This window comes from Hyaena hyaena, unplaced genomic scaffold (genome assembly GCF_003009895.1).
Source record: "Hyaena hyaena isolate Hyena2069 unplaced genomic scaffold, ASM300989v1 scaffold_12, whole genome shotgun sequence".
Taxonomy (NCBI): Eukaryota; Metazoa; Chordata; class Mammalia; order Carnivora; family Hyaenidae; genus Hyaena; species Hyaena hyaena.
In genome coordinates, this window is record NW_024080644.1 from 4718972 (window position 1) to 4736399 (window position 17428).

At 41.6% G+C, this 17428-nt stretch overlaps 1 protein-coding gene across 2 annotated transcripts in view; it reads right to left on the minus strand.

The window, feature by feature from the left end:
• Positions 1–17428, minus strand: part of SYTL5 (synaptotagmin like 5) — a 105136-nt gene that overhangs the window by 36293 nt on the left and 51415 nt on the right. For both annotated transcript variants that reach the window (XM_039256380.1, XM_039256376.1), the window contains exons 4-6: positions 16093–16201; positions 13056–13190; positions 635–776 (exon numbers count right to left, since the gene is read on the minus strand). In XM_039256380.1, the coding sequence (XP_039112311.1) occupies positions 635–776; positions 13056–13190; positions 16093–16201 (386 nt within the window). The remainder of the gene's footprint in view (positions 1–634; positions 777–13055; positions 13191–16092; positions 16202–17428) is intronic.

Genomic DNA, 17428 nt, shown 5'->3' on the forward strand with positions numbered 1-17428 from the left:
CAGTGGAGGGTCAGGGAGAGATGGGGACAGAGGATCCAAAGTGGGGTTCTGTGCTGACAGCAGAGGGCACGATGCAGGGTTTGAACTCTCGAATCATGAGTTCATGACCTGAGTGGAAGTCAGAGAGCCCTAATGGACTGAGCCACCCAGGCACCCCATATTCTATATATTTTTTATGTATAATGCAATTTAAGTCTTTATGGTGTATTGATCCCTAATTTTAACAGATGTATATAAAGGAAAACTATTGAAATATTTCAAGATCCTACTTTTCCTGATTTAAATCAGTCTAGAAAAGTTTTAGTGTAGTTAACTTATGAATATCTTGACAAATAACATGGAAGATCAAAATAGGAGACCTCTAAACATTACTTCCATTTTGTTTAAGCAGCACAGCCATTTAAGCCGCCATCATACAAATACCACCTCTGAACCTGCTCCTTCCCTTTCCTTCACATTTCTGGCTTCCCACCCAGAGCTAAGGGTGCAGGAGGTTGAGTTCTGATAACCAAGCTTCTACCATTAAACAGCATAAACAACGTGCTTCGAGATCCCGAGAACTCACACCCAACCAGACAATGGTGGTGAGGCCAAGTCTCGGAAGTTGGGTGTCCTTTCACATTTGTGCACTTACTCTACTGCCGACCGAGGTCGCGCTGCGTGTGCTTGGAGCCGGTGACCTCTGCGTGACTGGGGTCACACCACTGCTCCGGCTGCTCTTCGGAGTTGCCGGGCCAGCTTCCTGGTCATAAAGGTCTGATGAACCAGTGCTTCCCCTAAATGAGAAAGAATATTCTGACTTTAACTAGGAAGCAGATCAGCAAGCAAAGACACAATCATGGAAAAGCTACCGACAAAATGATGATGACATGTAACCCCCCGAGGCACACTGCAGCCACCCTGGAATTGGTTGCTTTCTTCCTCAAAGACTCACTAGGTTCAAGCTCATTTGTCTGACTCCAGGGTTTCTGTAATTGACCTTCACGTGACCGTTCCAGCTCTACTTCCTACAGCTCACCAGCATTCTCCCACCTGTGCAGGTGCTCTCCTCTCCTCTCCCACCACTCATGGCACCCCCTCCGGCTTTTGCTCTCATTCTTACCACCTGCTATGCTCTATTTGCCACTCTCTGCTTATGCAAATCTTCCCCGTCCTTCAAGGCCCAGATGAAAGCCATCCTCCCCTATGAGGCCCTTCCTGTCATCTACAAGCCTTGCCAACCTCTTCTCTGTTCCATTCTTCTTGATTTACAGTCTTTGCCAAACTATGTAGCACTTCAATCCAGAACGTCTTATTTGGCTTCCAAGTGATCCACCAAAATGGCCCCTGTTGCCTCTTTCAACCGGAGCTCTTTGGGGACAGAGTTCTTGGCATATTTACCACGTTATCTCTACCACCGTCATAAATGCCTTGGTGCAAAGGAGACACTCAGTACATATTTAATCAAAGAGTGGAAATTACATTTTATTTCCCTATGTTGTTTTAGCGTCTGACTCATGGTACACATTTAATAAATGTGGTATAAAAATAATGACATTTGGTAAATGGGCTTGACTCACTTTGTTTGCTAAAACTGATTCAATTCCATTCAATAATGATTAATTTAAAAAAAAAAATAGTTCCTGACTTTGAGGTGATCACAGTTTTCATCTTACATGGAGTTTTGTAAGTAGGTATAAGTTTTGGCAAATTAGATTTTAAGAGAAGCGTTTGTTCTATTTTATTCTTTATCCTGGGTGAAACACAAAATACACGAAGTGGTAAAATATAAGCCTTTGCGGATTTCACTATTTGACTTACTCTTTAGTAAGTTATAAGTGCATCTATAATAATAAACATGTTATTGTTAAAGCCTAGAATTGATAGGTAATAGTGATTAGAACTTACATTTGAGCCAATCAGAAAAAGATATGCAAAAGAACAGAGGAAAGGTGTTTTGTTTTTTAAAAGAATGTCTGACTATGCATGTGACATTACTGGAAGACAAATCTGGCAGAAGAAAGAATTGGCAATGACCCCTGCACTATCAACCACAGCTCATAACTTTTTCAGGGCTGTACCCCAGAGAGACCACCAAAATCAAATCAAATATGCCCTGATTTATACTCCTGGCTACCACCACCCTCAAAAATTATGCAAAGAGAAGCTGTATTTACTGAGTATTTTCTAGGTGTTTGACACTTACCATGTCCCAACATCCCAGTAAAAGAAAATAAATAAATAAAAATAATAAATTCTTATTTTAAAGATGAGAAAACTGAATCCTAAAGAGGTTAAACAACTGTTCCATATATGTAGGCATGGGTGTGTGTACACGCACAACACACACCACCACCACCACACTGTCACACAGTTCGTACATAATCAAGTCAGGATAAAAAGTGAAAATTGCCTGCCTACTCAAAGTCTGTGCTCATTCTAGTTTCTCCTACTGCTTACTCATCATTCACCAAGATCATATTGATAGAACCAGGCTGCTATCAAGCAGAAAACAATTCAAGGGTCAGAGAACTGGGAGTTAGTTTCTTGGAATCTGATGAAAAGAACTAAAAGTTCTCTGGGTAGCATTTGTTTGATACCACATAGAAACAGTCTCTGGCTTCTTCCTCTAGAGAGGGCACTCTGAATGAATTAAAGACTGCTCAGGAGGGGTCTAGGATTGTGTCTTGATCCTGACAAGAGAATCGAGTTTGGGGATGAAATAAATTGATATAATCTGAAATTCGAAGGTCCTTGGAGAACTTCCTGAGCCCTCCAAGCTCAGGTGCTACACTTCTACCCCTGACAACAGTTAAGCATCCATGTGATTTTGCTCATCTCAGAAGTCCTACTTAGAAAGGTCTTAGAGACCTACCCAGGAACACTGTGGCAGAACCACAAAAATTTCTCTCCCTACTATTTTAGGTAAAATCTCCTTTAAGAAGGAAAGGCTAGACATGAATCTTGTAGAAATGAGCCAAGAAGTTAGGATCATGTAGATACATCTGCCTACGCCTGTCCTGAAGGTTCTTCTTGACCCAGGTGGTTTTGAAAAAGTCCTACTTATGTAGAAGCTCTGGCAGAAGTTGATTAATTGTGGTGATGACATTCAAGAGGCTAGCCTGTAATAAGAAAAAAATTCTTTTAAGTCAGTTACTAGAAACTGTTGCCAGAAGCATTGTATCAAAAATGACATATAATTCCACATTTGTCCCTGACATTTACTGTGAGCTTCTCAAAAATGTTTCCCTCTCAGTCGGTTATTTCAGTTGGTTAGACTAAAAAAGATTTAGTCTGATGAGGCAGAATATCATAAATAGTTGGGTGCCAACTCTTAGAGATGTTATATAAAATATGACACAAAATATATAAATCGTTGCCGCTTAATTAGGAAGAGGATAAAGGAAGTCTAAATTCAAGAAGTTTAAAGTTCACTTAAGATATTTTTGGGAGGCAGAGGATCTGAATAGATATCTCCCCAAAGAAGGCATACATATGGCAGACACATGAATAGATACTCACCATCACTAATCATCAGGGAAACACAAATTAAAACCACAACGAGATCTAACCTCACAATGGTCGAAACAGCTAGAATCAAAAAGACAAGAAAAGGGCACCTGGGTGGCCCAGTTGGTTAAGCATCCAACTCTCAATTTTGGCTCACGTCACAATCTGTCATGAGATCGAGCCCGCATGGGGCCCCATATCCAGCTCCACATTGGACATGGAGCCTGCTTAAGATTCTCTCTCTCCCTCTCCCTCCGCACCTCCTCTGCATGCTCTCTCTCTCTCAAAAAAAAAAAAAAAAAAAAAAAAAAGACAAGAAATACACAAGAGTTGGGTGAGGATATATAGAGAAAAGGGAGACCTTGTGCACTATTGGTGGAAATACAAATTGGTGCAGCCACTGTGGAAAGCAATGTAGAGGTTCCTCAATAAATGAAAAGTGGAAATACCATATGGTCCAGTAATACCACTCCTGGGTATTTACCCAAAGAAAACAAAAACATTAATTCAAAAAATATATGCACCCTTAAGTTTACTGCAGCATTATTTACAATAGACAAGATATTGAAGCAGCCCAAATGACTACTAATAGATGAATGGATAAAGAAGATATCGCATACAGATAATGGGATATTACTCAACCATAAAAAAGAATGAGATCTTGTCATCTGTGACACCATGGATGGACCTAGAGGGTATAACGCTAAGTGAAATAAGTCACAGAAAAACAGCATATGATTTTAGTCATATGTGGAATCTAAAAAACAAACGAATAAACAAAGACACAAAAAGGAGAATCAGACCCATAAACACAGCAAACAAACTGGTGGCTGCCAAAGGGGAGGGAGTGGGAGGATAGGCAAAGAGTGAAGGAGGGTGGGACATAAGGGCTTTCAGTCGTAGAGCAAGTCACAGGAACAAAAGGTACAACACAGAGAACAGAGTCCACGGTACTGTAATAGTGTTGCATGGTGACAGACGGTAGCTACACTTACAGTGAGCACAGCATAACATGCAGAGTGGCTGAATCACCGTTGTACACCTAAAACGAATGTGACACTGTGTGTCAACTATACTTAAGAAATGAAAGAGCTATTTTTGAATCAGATCTCACGTTACTGATACTTGGAAGTGTTAGAAATCAGTGTCGACAAAACTGCAAGCTAAAATTTGCTTAAAGGGAAACTGACAAGAAAGAGAGACATTTTTCCTGTTCTAGTAGGGCCCAAACACTGGAGATATGACACTCCCTGGGGAGCTGGGACATCCCAGGTTACCTGAAAGACACATTGCCTAGAGTAGGAAACAGTCCCATTTACTTTAGCTTATGAAATATACTTTAAAAGCCTTCCATTTAGTTATCTCTAATTTCATAATGGCCCAAAATCTGTTTTTTTCTTTTATAGTTTGTCAAGTTGGTTTCCATAGAACACCCAGTGCTCATCCCCACAAGTGCCCTCCTCCATGCCCATCACTCCCCTTGCCCACCACACCCACCCCCCCCCAACAACCCACAGTTTGTTCTCAGTATTTAAGAGTCTCTTATGGGGGGCGCCTGGGTGGCTTAGTCGGTTAAGCGTCCGACTTTCACTTAGGTCAGGATCTCGCGGTTTGTGGGTTCAAGCCCCGCGTCGGGCTCTGTGCTGACTGCCAGCTCGGAGCCTGGAGCCTGTTTCAGTCTGTGACTCCCTCTCTCTCTGACCCTCCCCTGCTCACGCTGTCTCTCTCTCTCTCTCTCTTCTAGAAATAAATAAAACATTAAAAAAAAAAAAAAGAGTCTCTTATGGTTTGCCTCCATCTCTCTCCTTAACCATTTTCCCCCATCCCTTCCCCCCACAGTCCTCTGTTAAGTTTCTGCTGTTCCATATATGAGTGAAAACATACGGTATGTGTCCTTCTCTGCCTCACTTATTTCACTTAGCATAATACCCTCGAGTTCCATCCACATTGCTACAAAGGGCCAGATTTCATTCTTTCTCATTGCATAATGGCCCCAAATCTTGATAACAGCTTTCTAGATTTATTTTTAGAAAAAGGAGCTAAGGACAGGGAACAGAGACTATAATTTAATGAGTTGCCCTTGTGGATTATGTAACTGTCTCCCAGGACTTGTAGTCCAGAAAGCACTTCCCAAGACGCAACCTTCCCAGAGTGGGCTGACAATGTGGAGTCTGTGCCTGCATGGTTAAATGAATACTCCCCTAAGAAAGATCAACCAACAGGCAGCATGAACCTCAGAGACACTAACACTCACTGTGACAATGAGGCAAGTGCAGAGCACGACACAGAGACTGTGCACTCTTTCTGTGGTTTATGCAAGGGAGGTAAGAGAAAGTGAAGTGAGCCTATGAAATGGGAAAAGACGTTAAACATGAGAAAGAAAAGAGAAAAAAGCTGACACAGGTCAACGTTCCAGTCTTTGCAGATCCCCAAATGCTTTGTCTTTGCCAACAGTCTTAGGCGAGATGGGTGGTCCTCTTCCGTGGCTGCACGTCAGAAACAGTGGGGGAGTTTTTAAAAATCCCCCCGCTCAGACTACATCCAAGACTAATCACATCAGACTCTGGGCATGGGATCTAGGCCCACAGGATCGATGTGTTTATTGACCCCAACCCCCGTGATTCCAATATACAGCCAAGGCTGAGAAACACTGGGCTAAATTATTGATCAGTTTGAATTTATTCATCTATCTCTCCACCCGTAATTTGCCCCCTCTCATACCACTATTTTCTAAACCTCAGTGGTCACATCAATAGAAGTGAGCTGTCCTCAAGACCTAGCCTGTGATAAATGGAAGGACATTTCCTTTGTTAGTGAGTGAATGTGTTGTACCAGGAATCAGCAAACTATGGGCCATGAACTGAATTCGGCCCATTGTGTGTTTTTGTAGCCTGTGAGCCAAGAGTGGTTTTTACATTTTTTAAGTAATTGGAAAAAAAAAAAAAAGAATATTTTGTGACATGTGAAAATTACATGGAATTCAAATGTCAGTGCCTATAGTTTTGTTGTAATGCTGGCATGCCCATTCATTTGTCTATTGTCTACAGCTGCTCTAACAGCAGAGGTGAGTGGTTCAGACAGAGACCATATGGCCAAAAAGCCAAAACTATTAACCATCTGTATGTCTACAGAAACTGTGCTCACCCCTGTGAGTACCCCATCCACACAGGCACACAACATACAGATATGAGTATCTCCATTTAACAGTCAAATTCTTGGAGCACCTGGGTGGCTCAGGTGGTTGGGCGTCCGACTCTTGATTTCAGCTAAGGTCATGATCCCAGCCACAGTTGTGGGATTCAGTTATGGGACCGGAGCCTGCTTAAGATTCATATTCTCTCTCTCATTCTCTCTGTCTCTCTCTCTCTCTTTCCACACACCCCCCGGTCATGTGCTTTCTCTAAAATTAAAAAATAGAAATAAAAATCAAACTCTTTGGAGAGGTTGACACATCCTAAAAGAATGAATTTCTGGTACTGGGTACATGTGTGTATACATGTGTATATATGAATGTGTTTTATTCTTAGGCACAGGTGAACCATCGTAGGAGCATTGGAATGCAGAATTAGGGAAGCAGAAAAATGACAAAAAAGTAGAAATTCATCAGGAAGCTTCTCTACCTGCAGTTTCCTCTAATATCACTGGCTTTCTGTGGTTTACACATATTTTCCTTCCTTTTTCTTCTTGGAGAAAGGACAAAGATAATAATACAATGTGGTGCTCAATGAAATTTTGCTCAATGAATTTTAGTGTTAATTATATAAAGAACCTTTATATTTAAAAAATTTTTAACATTTATTTTTTTTTTGAGAGAGAGAGAGACAGAGTGTGAGTGGGAGAGGGGCAGAGAGAGAAGAGGGGTGGAGATACAGAATTTGGAGTAGGCTCCACACTCTGAATTGTCAGCACAGAGCCCAACACTGGGCTCAAACTCACGAACTGTGAGATCATGATCTGAGCTGAAGTCTTAACCGACTGCGCTACCCAGGCACCCCAAGAACCTTTGTATTTGATTCATTACAACAAAGGGTTATTTGGTTGATGGGTTTGAAAATGTTTAGCATTTTCTTAAAGGAGCTGTTTTCTTTTTTTCTGTAATATAATTTATTGTTAAACTGGCTAACGTACAGTGTGTTAAGTGTGCTCTTGGTTTTTGGGGTAGATTCCTGTGGTTCATCACTTACATACAAAACCCAGTGCTCATCCCAACAAGTGTGTGATGGGCATAAAGGACCTGTTTTCCTTAGGAAGACTCTCTTTAAAATGGAGGAGACAGTCACCACTAGGGAAGGATTCTGAGTGGGTATGAAGAACAATAACAGGTAAAACTTCCAGTCTGATAATAATTTCTATTTTACCGTCACAATAGAATCCTGATCCCCTGCCTTCCTTCTCAATAATGGATGAAAGCCAGTTGGAAGAGAGAGGCCAGCAGCCACGAAAAACCTTGGGTGAACTAGAAGTCAGGACCAAGAAGAAAGTCAATTCCCTTCCTCTAAAGATACCAAGGAAAGCAAGTGTTTAGCAGCACTTAACTTTCAGTAACTAAATGGAAAAGGCACATACTCTGTACTTAACAGCTCAAATTTGCTAAACTCTTGTTCCATCTGGGATGCTCTGTTGCTTATAAGAAAAGGGTCATCAATGTATCCGAAGCCATCCATATTTTGGTTCAACTTAGCTCTTCATTTCATCTCTTGTATACAACACTTCCATTTTTACACTCTAAAAACCCCAAACTGTTCAGTGTCCAGCACATGCAACATTGCTTTATGCCTCTTTTCCTTTGTACTTTTTATTTCCTCTGTTTCATTCTTATCTTTCTTCATCTGGCAGAGTTCTCTTCATTCCTTAAAATTGCTTAGAGGTTATCTCCATGAAGCCTCTCTGAATAGTCTCAAAGGATACATGCCTCTCTCTGGTTTTCCCATAGCCCCCATCCAGAACACCTTTTCCACATGATACAATATTGTCTTGAAATTATTTGGTTATACCAATCTTCCCTGACAAATTGGAAGTTCATGGAGGGGTGGAAAAATATCATTGTCTAAAGCCTTCCACATTTAACCACCATTTGGAACACAGCACTAGGTCAATAATGTTGACAGAACTGTGTGTTGAATTTATTTGTATAAATAAAATACATAGGTGAGCAAGTCATATACCTCTATTCCTTAATGATTTGCAGAAGGAGAAGGCCATTGGTGTATCTTAGCCACCCTGAGAATGTACACATCACGAAATACACCTGAGTGAAAAACAAGTATTATGCTGGAAGGGGGAAATGTGTTACATTTAGTTCATGGAAATAGGACGCGTTAAGGCAGCTTATCTTTGGGAAATGACTGTAAAAACAGTTAAGATAGCAGGGAGCTGTCCTTGGTCTTCCAAACATTTTGACCACAAGAATGAGGCAAGTCAAGGACCCAGTTGTAATCCAAAGTATAATATCAGGAGTCTGGCTGAACTACTACGTCTCCATAACTCTTCCTCATATTACTGTCATTATATAAAGGCAAGTCACATGTATACAAAGTAAGCATAAATCAGGGGCTGAGCAACCAGGGGGCTGACAAACCACACCTTTGGAAGAGGTCCAAGTGCAGTTTGGGAGAGATGCTGGAGCAGACATCAGTGCCCCTGCCCAGTTCCCTTGGCATTCACCTCTACCCACAGAACCCTATTTACTGGGAACACCCATAACTCTATGCCTGAGGACATTTACTGCATCACAAGAGCATGGAGCGCCTGTGCACAGAACAAGTCGGAAGTGCCATGGAGTTAGTGGCGCAGAATTAGTCCTCAGCCAGTGATGAACAGGGAGCTGGTGTATAAATACCCCAGATTCCCAATCTCTTGACTAGATAATTCTAAAGTGTGTTGGACACTGCTTCCTACAGTTGTCCACTGAAATTGAGCTCTGGATACCCACAGTAGTAAATGATACTCTATGGCTTCTTTCCCTTCCTTGGCTCACTTCCCCCACTCCTCTTGGGTTTCCAAGACCACATCCTAAATAAATTACTTGCTCTTGAATCCTTATTTTGGGGTTTGCTCTGGGGGGACCCAAATCAGGGTAGGTATGTATGATGGGCAAAGGATGAGTAAAAAGGGATGACTGTGAGGTATAAGCAGAAGTTTCTAGCTGAAGATGTATTTGGCAACTCTAGAATTCATATTACTCCCACTGATATGGTCACCGTCTAAGTAAATAAAATACTGTGGTGAATGTGACATGACTGCCCTATTCTCCAATGCGATGACAGACATGCTACAGAGAGACACAGCATCATCCTTTGTCCATTTTGTACTGAACAGAGTGAAGTTTAAGTTCAAAGGTCCATTTTTCCTTTATGTGTTTTAGGGGACATTGTTTGTGCCCTACCCAGGTCCCCTCATATCACTTGTGCCAGCTCTCCATGCCCATCTCCAGCTTCCGAGAGCTTTCCTGCTAATGGCTTGCACCTATGGCCTTCAGAGATCTGCCCTTTAGCACTGGAGCGAGAGGCCCAGACATGCTTTGGAGGGGGTCTTCCCAGACCCCCGGTGGAGAGCTGTCAAATAAAATACAGAACTCCCAGTTAAATGTGAATTTCAGATAAGCAACGAATAATGTTTAGTATGAAAACATACTAATATTTACATAGCATATAAATGAAAATGATATTTCACAGGGCATACTTTTTAACAAGTTGTTTATCTGAAATTGAGATTTACCTGGGCGTCTACCCTATATCTTTATTGCTCAATCTAGAAACCCTATCCAATGGAATCCACAATCCGTGATGAACTGGTAAAGGAGGGCAATGGTCCAGCTCCTCAAAATGGAAAAACCCAAGATTTTTGTATGTGTCAAGAGACACATCTTATGCTCTAGAATCCCTTGAGGGATCGGGCTGAATTCTCAGATTTAGACCTCATCCGAGAAAGCACAATGCTTAGGTTCTTCCCCTTTATTCTGCTTCCCTTACTCCTGTACTAGTTTCTCCTGGAATCATTTCATTAATAAATTACTCATGAATCCTTGTCTGAGGGTTTGTTTCTGGATGAGCATGACTTCAGACAGATCCCTCACAAATCACACCACATTGCCAACTCATCACAACGTAAAAGGGCTTAGGTCCCACTTCCCTGAAGAGCATTATGTTCATTAACCATAGCTTCCATACATATTCTTTTGAAAAAAAGAAGTCTCCTTTGCCTCATCTGTCAGGTCCCTAGCAACAAGTGAAGAGCCGTGTGCTGTGCTCTCCTGGGAGGCTGCTGGGCCTTGCCTTACCCATTCATACCTTTCCCTGCTTTCAAACTACTGAAAAGAAAGTTAACCAGGCATCTGGCAAAACATCATTTCCACTCTGATATGATAGGAGTTTTAAACAAGAATTCCCAAGCCCAGCTGCTCCAGGAAAAGAGCAATGGACCATGAAGAAACATGCACTGTGCAGGAGAAAGGGGAATTCATTGCTGAGCTGGGTCAGGAAACAGACCAAAGAGACTCACTGGGCCCTTACAGCCTCTTGAGGGAAATTTGCTGTTCCATATTTAAAATGAGTTACAAGGGAGAATGCAATTCTGCTTGTAAAACCTAAGGAGGAAAGGAAGTCTGCCAGCTTTACTACTTAGCTTTGCAGAATTACTGCAGCTTCAAGCAAACAAAAAGGAGCTAATATTTTTTTGGTACTGAGAGTTAGGAAAAGATGGGCTACTTCCTGCCCCAACTTTCCAAGGAATAGTTTTGGGATGATATAACTCATCTCACTGTGGCAGTCCATTAATGAGTCACCGTTATGATAAATGCACATTCTAGGAAAAGAACATTTTGCTCTACTGATCTCCCAAATGGCTTTACTCTCTTTCTTACTGGGAAAACACTGTTCCCAGCATGCTTAAGCCAAAGCACCCCTGACTACTATATCCTGATCTTCTATAAACCATTTCAGGTACTTTCGATTTAAAACATAGCCTGCCTCCTTTCCGTTTACAACAAGAACAAGAAAACCCTAGGTCAATACAACAGTGTTTGGTGAAACATGTCCATGTGGCTTTATAACTTTATGATTATTTATACTCAGCAGTAGATAACACAGAAGAAAAAAAACCCAGGCTGATGGATTCTGGAAGAACAGCAAAGGCACTGTGATATTGGAGAGCATGCCCCTTATTCTTGTTGAGTAACTGTAAGAGACTAATTAATTAATTTAAATGGAATAATTAATTTAAAAGGGAATAATCTGTTGAGTCAGGAGACTTTTTGGTTTTTAACAGAAACTCTTTCCTCTTTAGATACATGTGATTTATATATATCATCCCTCTTAAACACTAGCCTGAAGTCTATGCCAAAATGGCTCCTCCGTGGCGTCCTCAAGAGGCTGGGAAAAAAATAGCAACACTAAGCAAGTTGATTATCATCTCTAAATAATGGTGACCACTGTCTGAGAGTCAGGATTTTAACAACCACAAATGAAAATGAGGTTTTTATATAAAGATTCTGCGGAATATGGCATGGGGCTGCCCCACGGTAAGTCAAAGAAACTATTTCTAGGACAAAAGCGGCCATGGTTTGAATTTTTTTTTATGATAAGGGAAATATATTCACATTCTTGAAAATTTGAAAACTTTAAAACTACTAAATATAGCGATGATCTTTTGAGAGTGGATGATAAATGATTTATGTTATACTTCCTTATCTTGTTTTGTGTTGTTTTACATAAAATGCACTACTTTGCAGCAATGCTGTCGAGAAAAAGAAACTGGTATGGAGAGTCACCACGGGGTAAAAAACCCAATAGTCCTAAGAGGGTCCTCTCTAGGGGAATTTGCTGTTCCATATTCTAAAATGAATTACGCAATTCTGCGTGCATAACCCGAGGAGGCTTTACCAGCTGGATTTGTAGAATTACTGCAGCTCCTTGAAAACGAAAGGGAATTAACATTTGGACAAACCAGTGAAACATGAGGGCACATCTTTTTTCTTGTCACTGCCTTTGATAACACACACACTAATCATGAAAATAAGCCTTGACTTATGCCTTGACAGGATAAAGAAAATCAAGCCTGATGTGAAATGACTATGCTCTCGGCTATCCCTTGCTTTTGCTTTTCTTGACAAGGTGATAACCCTGGGCATAGAAGATTCTCACTTGGCCCCACTGATGACGAGTTACATGGAGATGGAACTAGAAAGAGGTGGAATTTATGGAAATTCTCTGGAGCAATTCAAGTGATCAATTTATTAATAATTTTTAAAAAGCTGCATGTTTTAAAAAATGTGCTTCTTTTTCAGAAGCTTAAATAGTAAAAGATCAGGAAATCATTAAAAAGAACGTATTTTCCCTTTACATCCGCAAACATCAAGTCCCATTCCTACACGTAACACAGATGATTCTGACAGCTGTAACTCCAGAAGGGTTAAGTGCCTTCCATTTCAACTAAAAAACACCCTCCTGGCTTTCATATTATGTTACCAGTTCTCCAAGAAGAAATACTTTACAGGTACCTACAAGCACTGTTTGGATGGAAATACTTATTCTCAGGCTATACCACTGCCCAATCTGTGTGTGCCTTACCTGTCTGAACCAGGGATGGACTTCAAACTCCGAAAGTTTTGGCTGTCTAAGTCCAAGCTGTAGCTCCGCCCACTTTCAGTTTTTGGAGTTATGATTTCTCCTCTGGTTGCTGATCTGAACTTGCTAAGAAGAAATCTGAAATTATATAAACATAGGTACTTAAAAGTAACGTCAGAGAAAAAGCATTTTAAAATATCATTTCAAGAATACCATTTCTAATACTTTCAACAGTAAGTAATTCTTCAATAAAGCGGCCTTGGGGCTGAGACATTCTGGGGATTTCCCAGTGCCTCGGTATTATACCATCAAGGGTAATGGTAGAGGAGGTTATGACATTCTCCCAAGGCCAAGCCACTTGTTGGTAAGCCAGGCCTCTGTCCCTGCTAGGAAAAAGACCGTCAGCTTTGGAACTCACCACTGTCACTTGGGACTAGAGAAACACTGCCTGGGTTGAGCCTGTATGCAGGGATATTAAGACGAGGGAGCTTGTGGGTCATGATCTCATAGTTCGTGGGTTTGAGCCCCGCATCGGGCTCTGTGCTAACAGCTCAGAGCCTGGGGCCTGCTTCAGATTCTGTGTCTCCCTCGCTCTCTGCCCCTCCCCCACTCATGCCCTGACACTCTCTCTTTTAAAAAAAAGACTATGGAGCTTGAACTCACCTTGCTCAGAGAGGGGAGCTTAGAATGATGGATCCTCTGGGACAAACTGCTGGCTTCCTGGCAGGTCCCCTGAGCTTAGAGTGATGTCTGGCACCTACTAGAACCCAATCTATTCTTGTGGCATGAAGGACTAACGCCATGTGGTAGAAACCATCTTTATATCTCTCATGACATTTCTCTCTACAGGAATGATGTCTGAAAATTGGGGTGTCTCATGTGGGATGAAATCTGACTGTATTCCCAGTTTATTAAATTATTTAAGACTTGAGCAAAAATAGCTCTTCGGGACCTGAGATTTGAGTCATGATCCAGGCTACTGAAGGCCCAAGACATGGGGGTTTCCAAATAGACTTTAATAAATAACCAAAGTTATATTCTTCTTGTGACAGCATTGGGAAAAACCGGTTCGTTTACTTTATATTCCAGTTTTCTAGGGGGGAAATATATTCCAAAGGTACTGAGACAATCTTAATAGAACCTGCCAAGATGTCTCTGTTTCAAAGATATATATAGAGTGTCCTGTCAAAGTGTCACAGGCTTCAATCTAACTGGAAAATTCTGGTTTTTGGTGAGAAGAGCACTTAATCTAATGTCAATCTATGCTGCTGTGAGAACCACCTGTTCGTGCCCCCGCATCCATACTTCTACATAAGGTGTCGCGTCCATGTAAGATCACTCCCCCCCACCTTGTGCTTTCCTGGACTCCCGTCTTTCAAGGTCCTCATCCAGTCACACTTACAACGTGATGTCTTTCCCAGTGTCCTCTGTGACCTCCCAACATTGATTATCTAAGCCCCTTGTTTAATATTTACTTAATTATTTGTCGCCTTATGATATCTCTCGTAGTTAATTAACACCGTGTCTTATTTTAGAGAGGCTTTCAGGTAGCTCATATTGTCATCCTACATTTTCCTAAACTTCTTCTATACGTATTAATTTTTCAGGTGTGTACCGTTTCTACCCAACTGTTAAATTCCTTGAAGACAGAACCATCAGATCTCAGTTTTGACTTCCAGCAGGGCTTAGTCCAGCACTATGGCTGCTTTTAGAGTGCACCCAATTCGTTGTGTGGGTAAGTCGCTTACTGTCTCCCAGCTCCAAGTTCATCATTCTATAACCCACAGAGTGAAGCCTGGGCTGGGGTCTGCAAACGACAGCTCCTACAAGCACTTGTGGGCTCTGAGTTACATGTTTAATCAAGCCAATGATTGGTTTTGATGACCCAAGCAACATGCGGGAGGCTATAGCACACAAGCAAAAAAAAAAAAAAAAAAAAAAAAAAAAGCCACAAGGAGCTCACTCACAATTAAGTGTGTGCACGTTTGGGAGGAGGTGGTGTCAGACTGCAGTGTAAGAGTGATACTCAGGCACAAGGCATTGTGGGAGCTCTGATAGGTGACAGATGGATTCAACACAGTAGGAAGGACTAATATGTAGGATGTAGGGTCACCCTAGGCTATCTTTCACATTCATCTCTGCTAATTGATGAAGGCACGGTTAGTCATGGGTGTTTATGTTACATGACATTCAGGTTTCACTCCTACTCACAGTTCCAGATTCTTAAAAAACAAACCAAAACAAAAGCAAAACAGACTTTCTGTAGAGCCAGATAAAGTCTCAGACACTGGCAGTCTCTCACACTGCTTTCTGCTGAGGGAACAAAGCAATGCTACCTAGAAAGAACCATAAAGTGACCTGGTGGATAGCAGAACCTTCACTACCTAAGTCACAACTGCCTGAGAAATGAAGACTAACAAACGCAGAGCCGGGAAGCAGAAGTTTGCTTTCTGGTCCTTTTAGCCTGCATTTTAGGGGCCTCTTTTCTCCCCCAAAGAAGCCCTATTGCGTTTCCTAGGTGCCTCCCCTTCTTATTCTTAGTACTTGAGACATAGATTTTCTGAATTAAGTCACTGAGGTTGCCAAATGTGATTTCTTCCTTAAGGAAGCCCGCATTTTAAACAGGGGACATTATGCTTTAAGCCCAATCAATAAATCTTGGATCTGGACATTTCATGTATCCTAGAGAGTGTTGACATTTTACAACAAAGGCAGTTGTCACCTCTTTAGAGACAAGGCTGGCCCTGACATGAAACCTTCTCCCTAGAAGTAATGAGAGCCGTTTAGTGCAAGGCCAGGTATGTCAAATGAAATATAAAGTTTTACATGTTCAGGTCCAAGGGGACCTTTATTTATTTAAGACGGAAAGTATTTAAAACTGCACCTCCTAAGGGGAATGATAGGAGAATATTGCCTTGGTCAGGTATGTTGACCTTCTCTGGGTCACTGAGGTGACATCGAACTTGAAAAACTAAGGAGTCTTTATTTCAGAAGTTTCTGGAATGAAGATCAAATATGCCCTTGGAAAAGCGTGCCTTACCCCTTTTTCCTGGGTCCATCATGACTGGCCTTTTGCCCTGCAGAAGGTGAAGTGTCTGCCTTTTCTGCGTCCTGGCGGGATTGCTCTTGACTTTGGATTTCTTCAGTTCCTCATTAAAAACAATCAGAAGACAAATTTACATGCAAGATCGCCAGACATGAGAGCACGTTTCTATCCTTCATTCACGTTCCTACGTTAGCAGAGGACAAAGAAGTCTATAATAATTGGCAATGACATTCCCATCCTGTTTCCGAGTCACACAGTTATTTCTAATCTGCTGAGTGTTCCAGAGTTAAATGAAGACTAAGATGAGCACTCATCCGTGGGAGGCTTGCTGAGATAAGCTTTCTAGGGATGTCTACAGTGGGGGAATGATACATCATGCCTCTACAGATATTTTTAGGGCAGAGGAGCCTGGGTTCATGAGAACTTCAAATCCCTAAAGACGGGATGATAGAAATACCACCCTGATTTCTGAGCACATAAACCAGATTTCCTGCGAGGAAGAGCAGCTGTGTGTACACCCCATGACTTGAGAGAGAGTCTACACTCTGAAAGGTGCGGAGTGGGGAACACAGCCAGAGCTAATTGCTTAATTCTAACTACTCCATTCTGTCCCCTGGTGGCATTAGGCCTGATCTTACCCATCTGGGAAAGCCCTTCCTCGCTAGTGCCACATGCAGAAGTGACACTGGAATCAGTTCCAAGCCTCCAAGCTTTACCTGCCAGACTTAAAAACAAGGGCATTTGTCTGTGTATATGAAACACAAGACACCCTAGGAGCAAGCCAGACGATGCCTGCTCCGCCTTCACTATGCCATACAGGAGAAATATGCTCCTAAACACAAGTTCACTCAATATTTAACCAGTTAAATTGTAGTCCAAATACAGAGAATAGCATTCTCAAAGTGGGGTGTTATTTGCATTTGGTGACAGTATAATCCTTCATTGAATGAAAGGGTCCTGAGCATTTCAGGACATTTAGCATCTCTGGACCTTGCCCACTACAAGCTATTAATCCCACCTCAGTCACTGCGACAACCAGAAACGCCCCCCTTGTATTTCTAAAAGTTCCCCTGGCTTGAGGGAAGAGGGCCTGGTACACAACATCACCCCTTGGTTGAGAACCACTGGATTCGTAAAGGGAACATTTAAAAGCAATTTTATGGAAATGCATCATGTTGAAAAATCAAGGATTGCTTTCACAACATGAATCATTTAATTCATCTGTTTTATGTTTACTGTCTTAAATGTTTAGTAAAATATTGGAAGCGCATTCAGGAAAAGAACTATTTGTGATGAAGATAAATACTTTCTTTGACTATCTCAGCCTGTC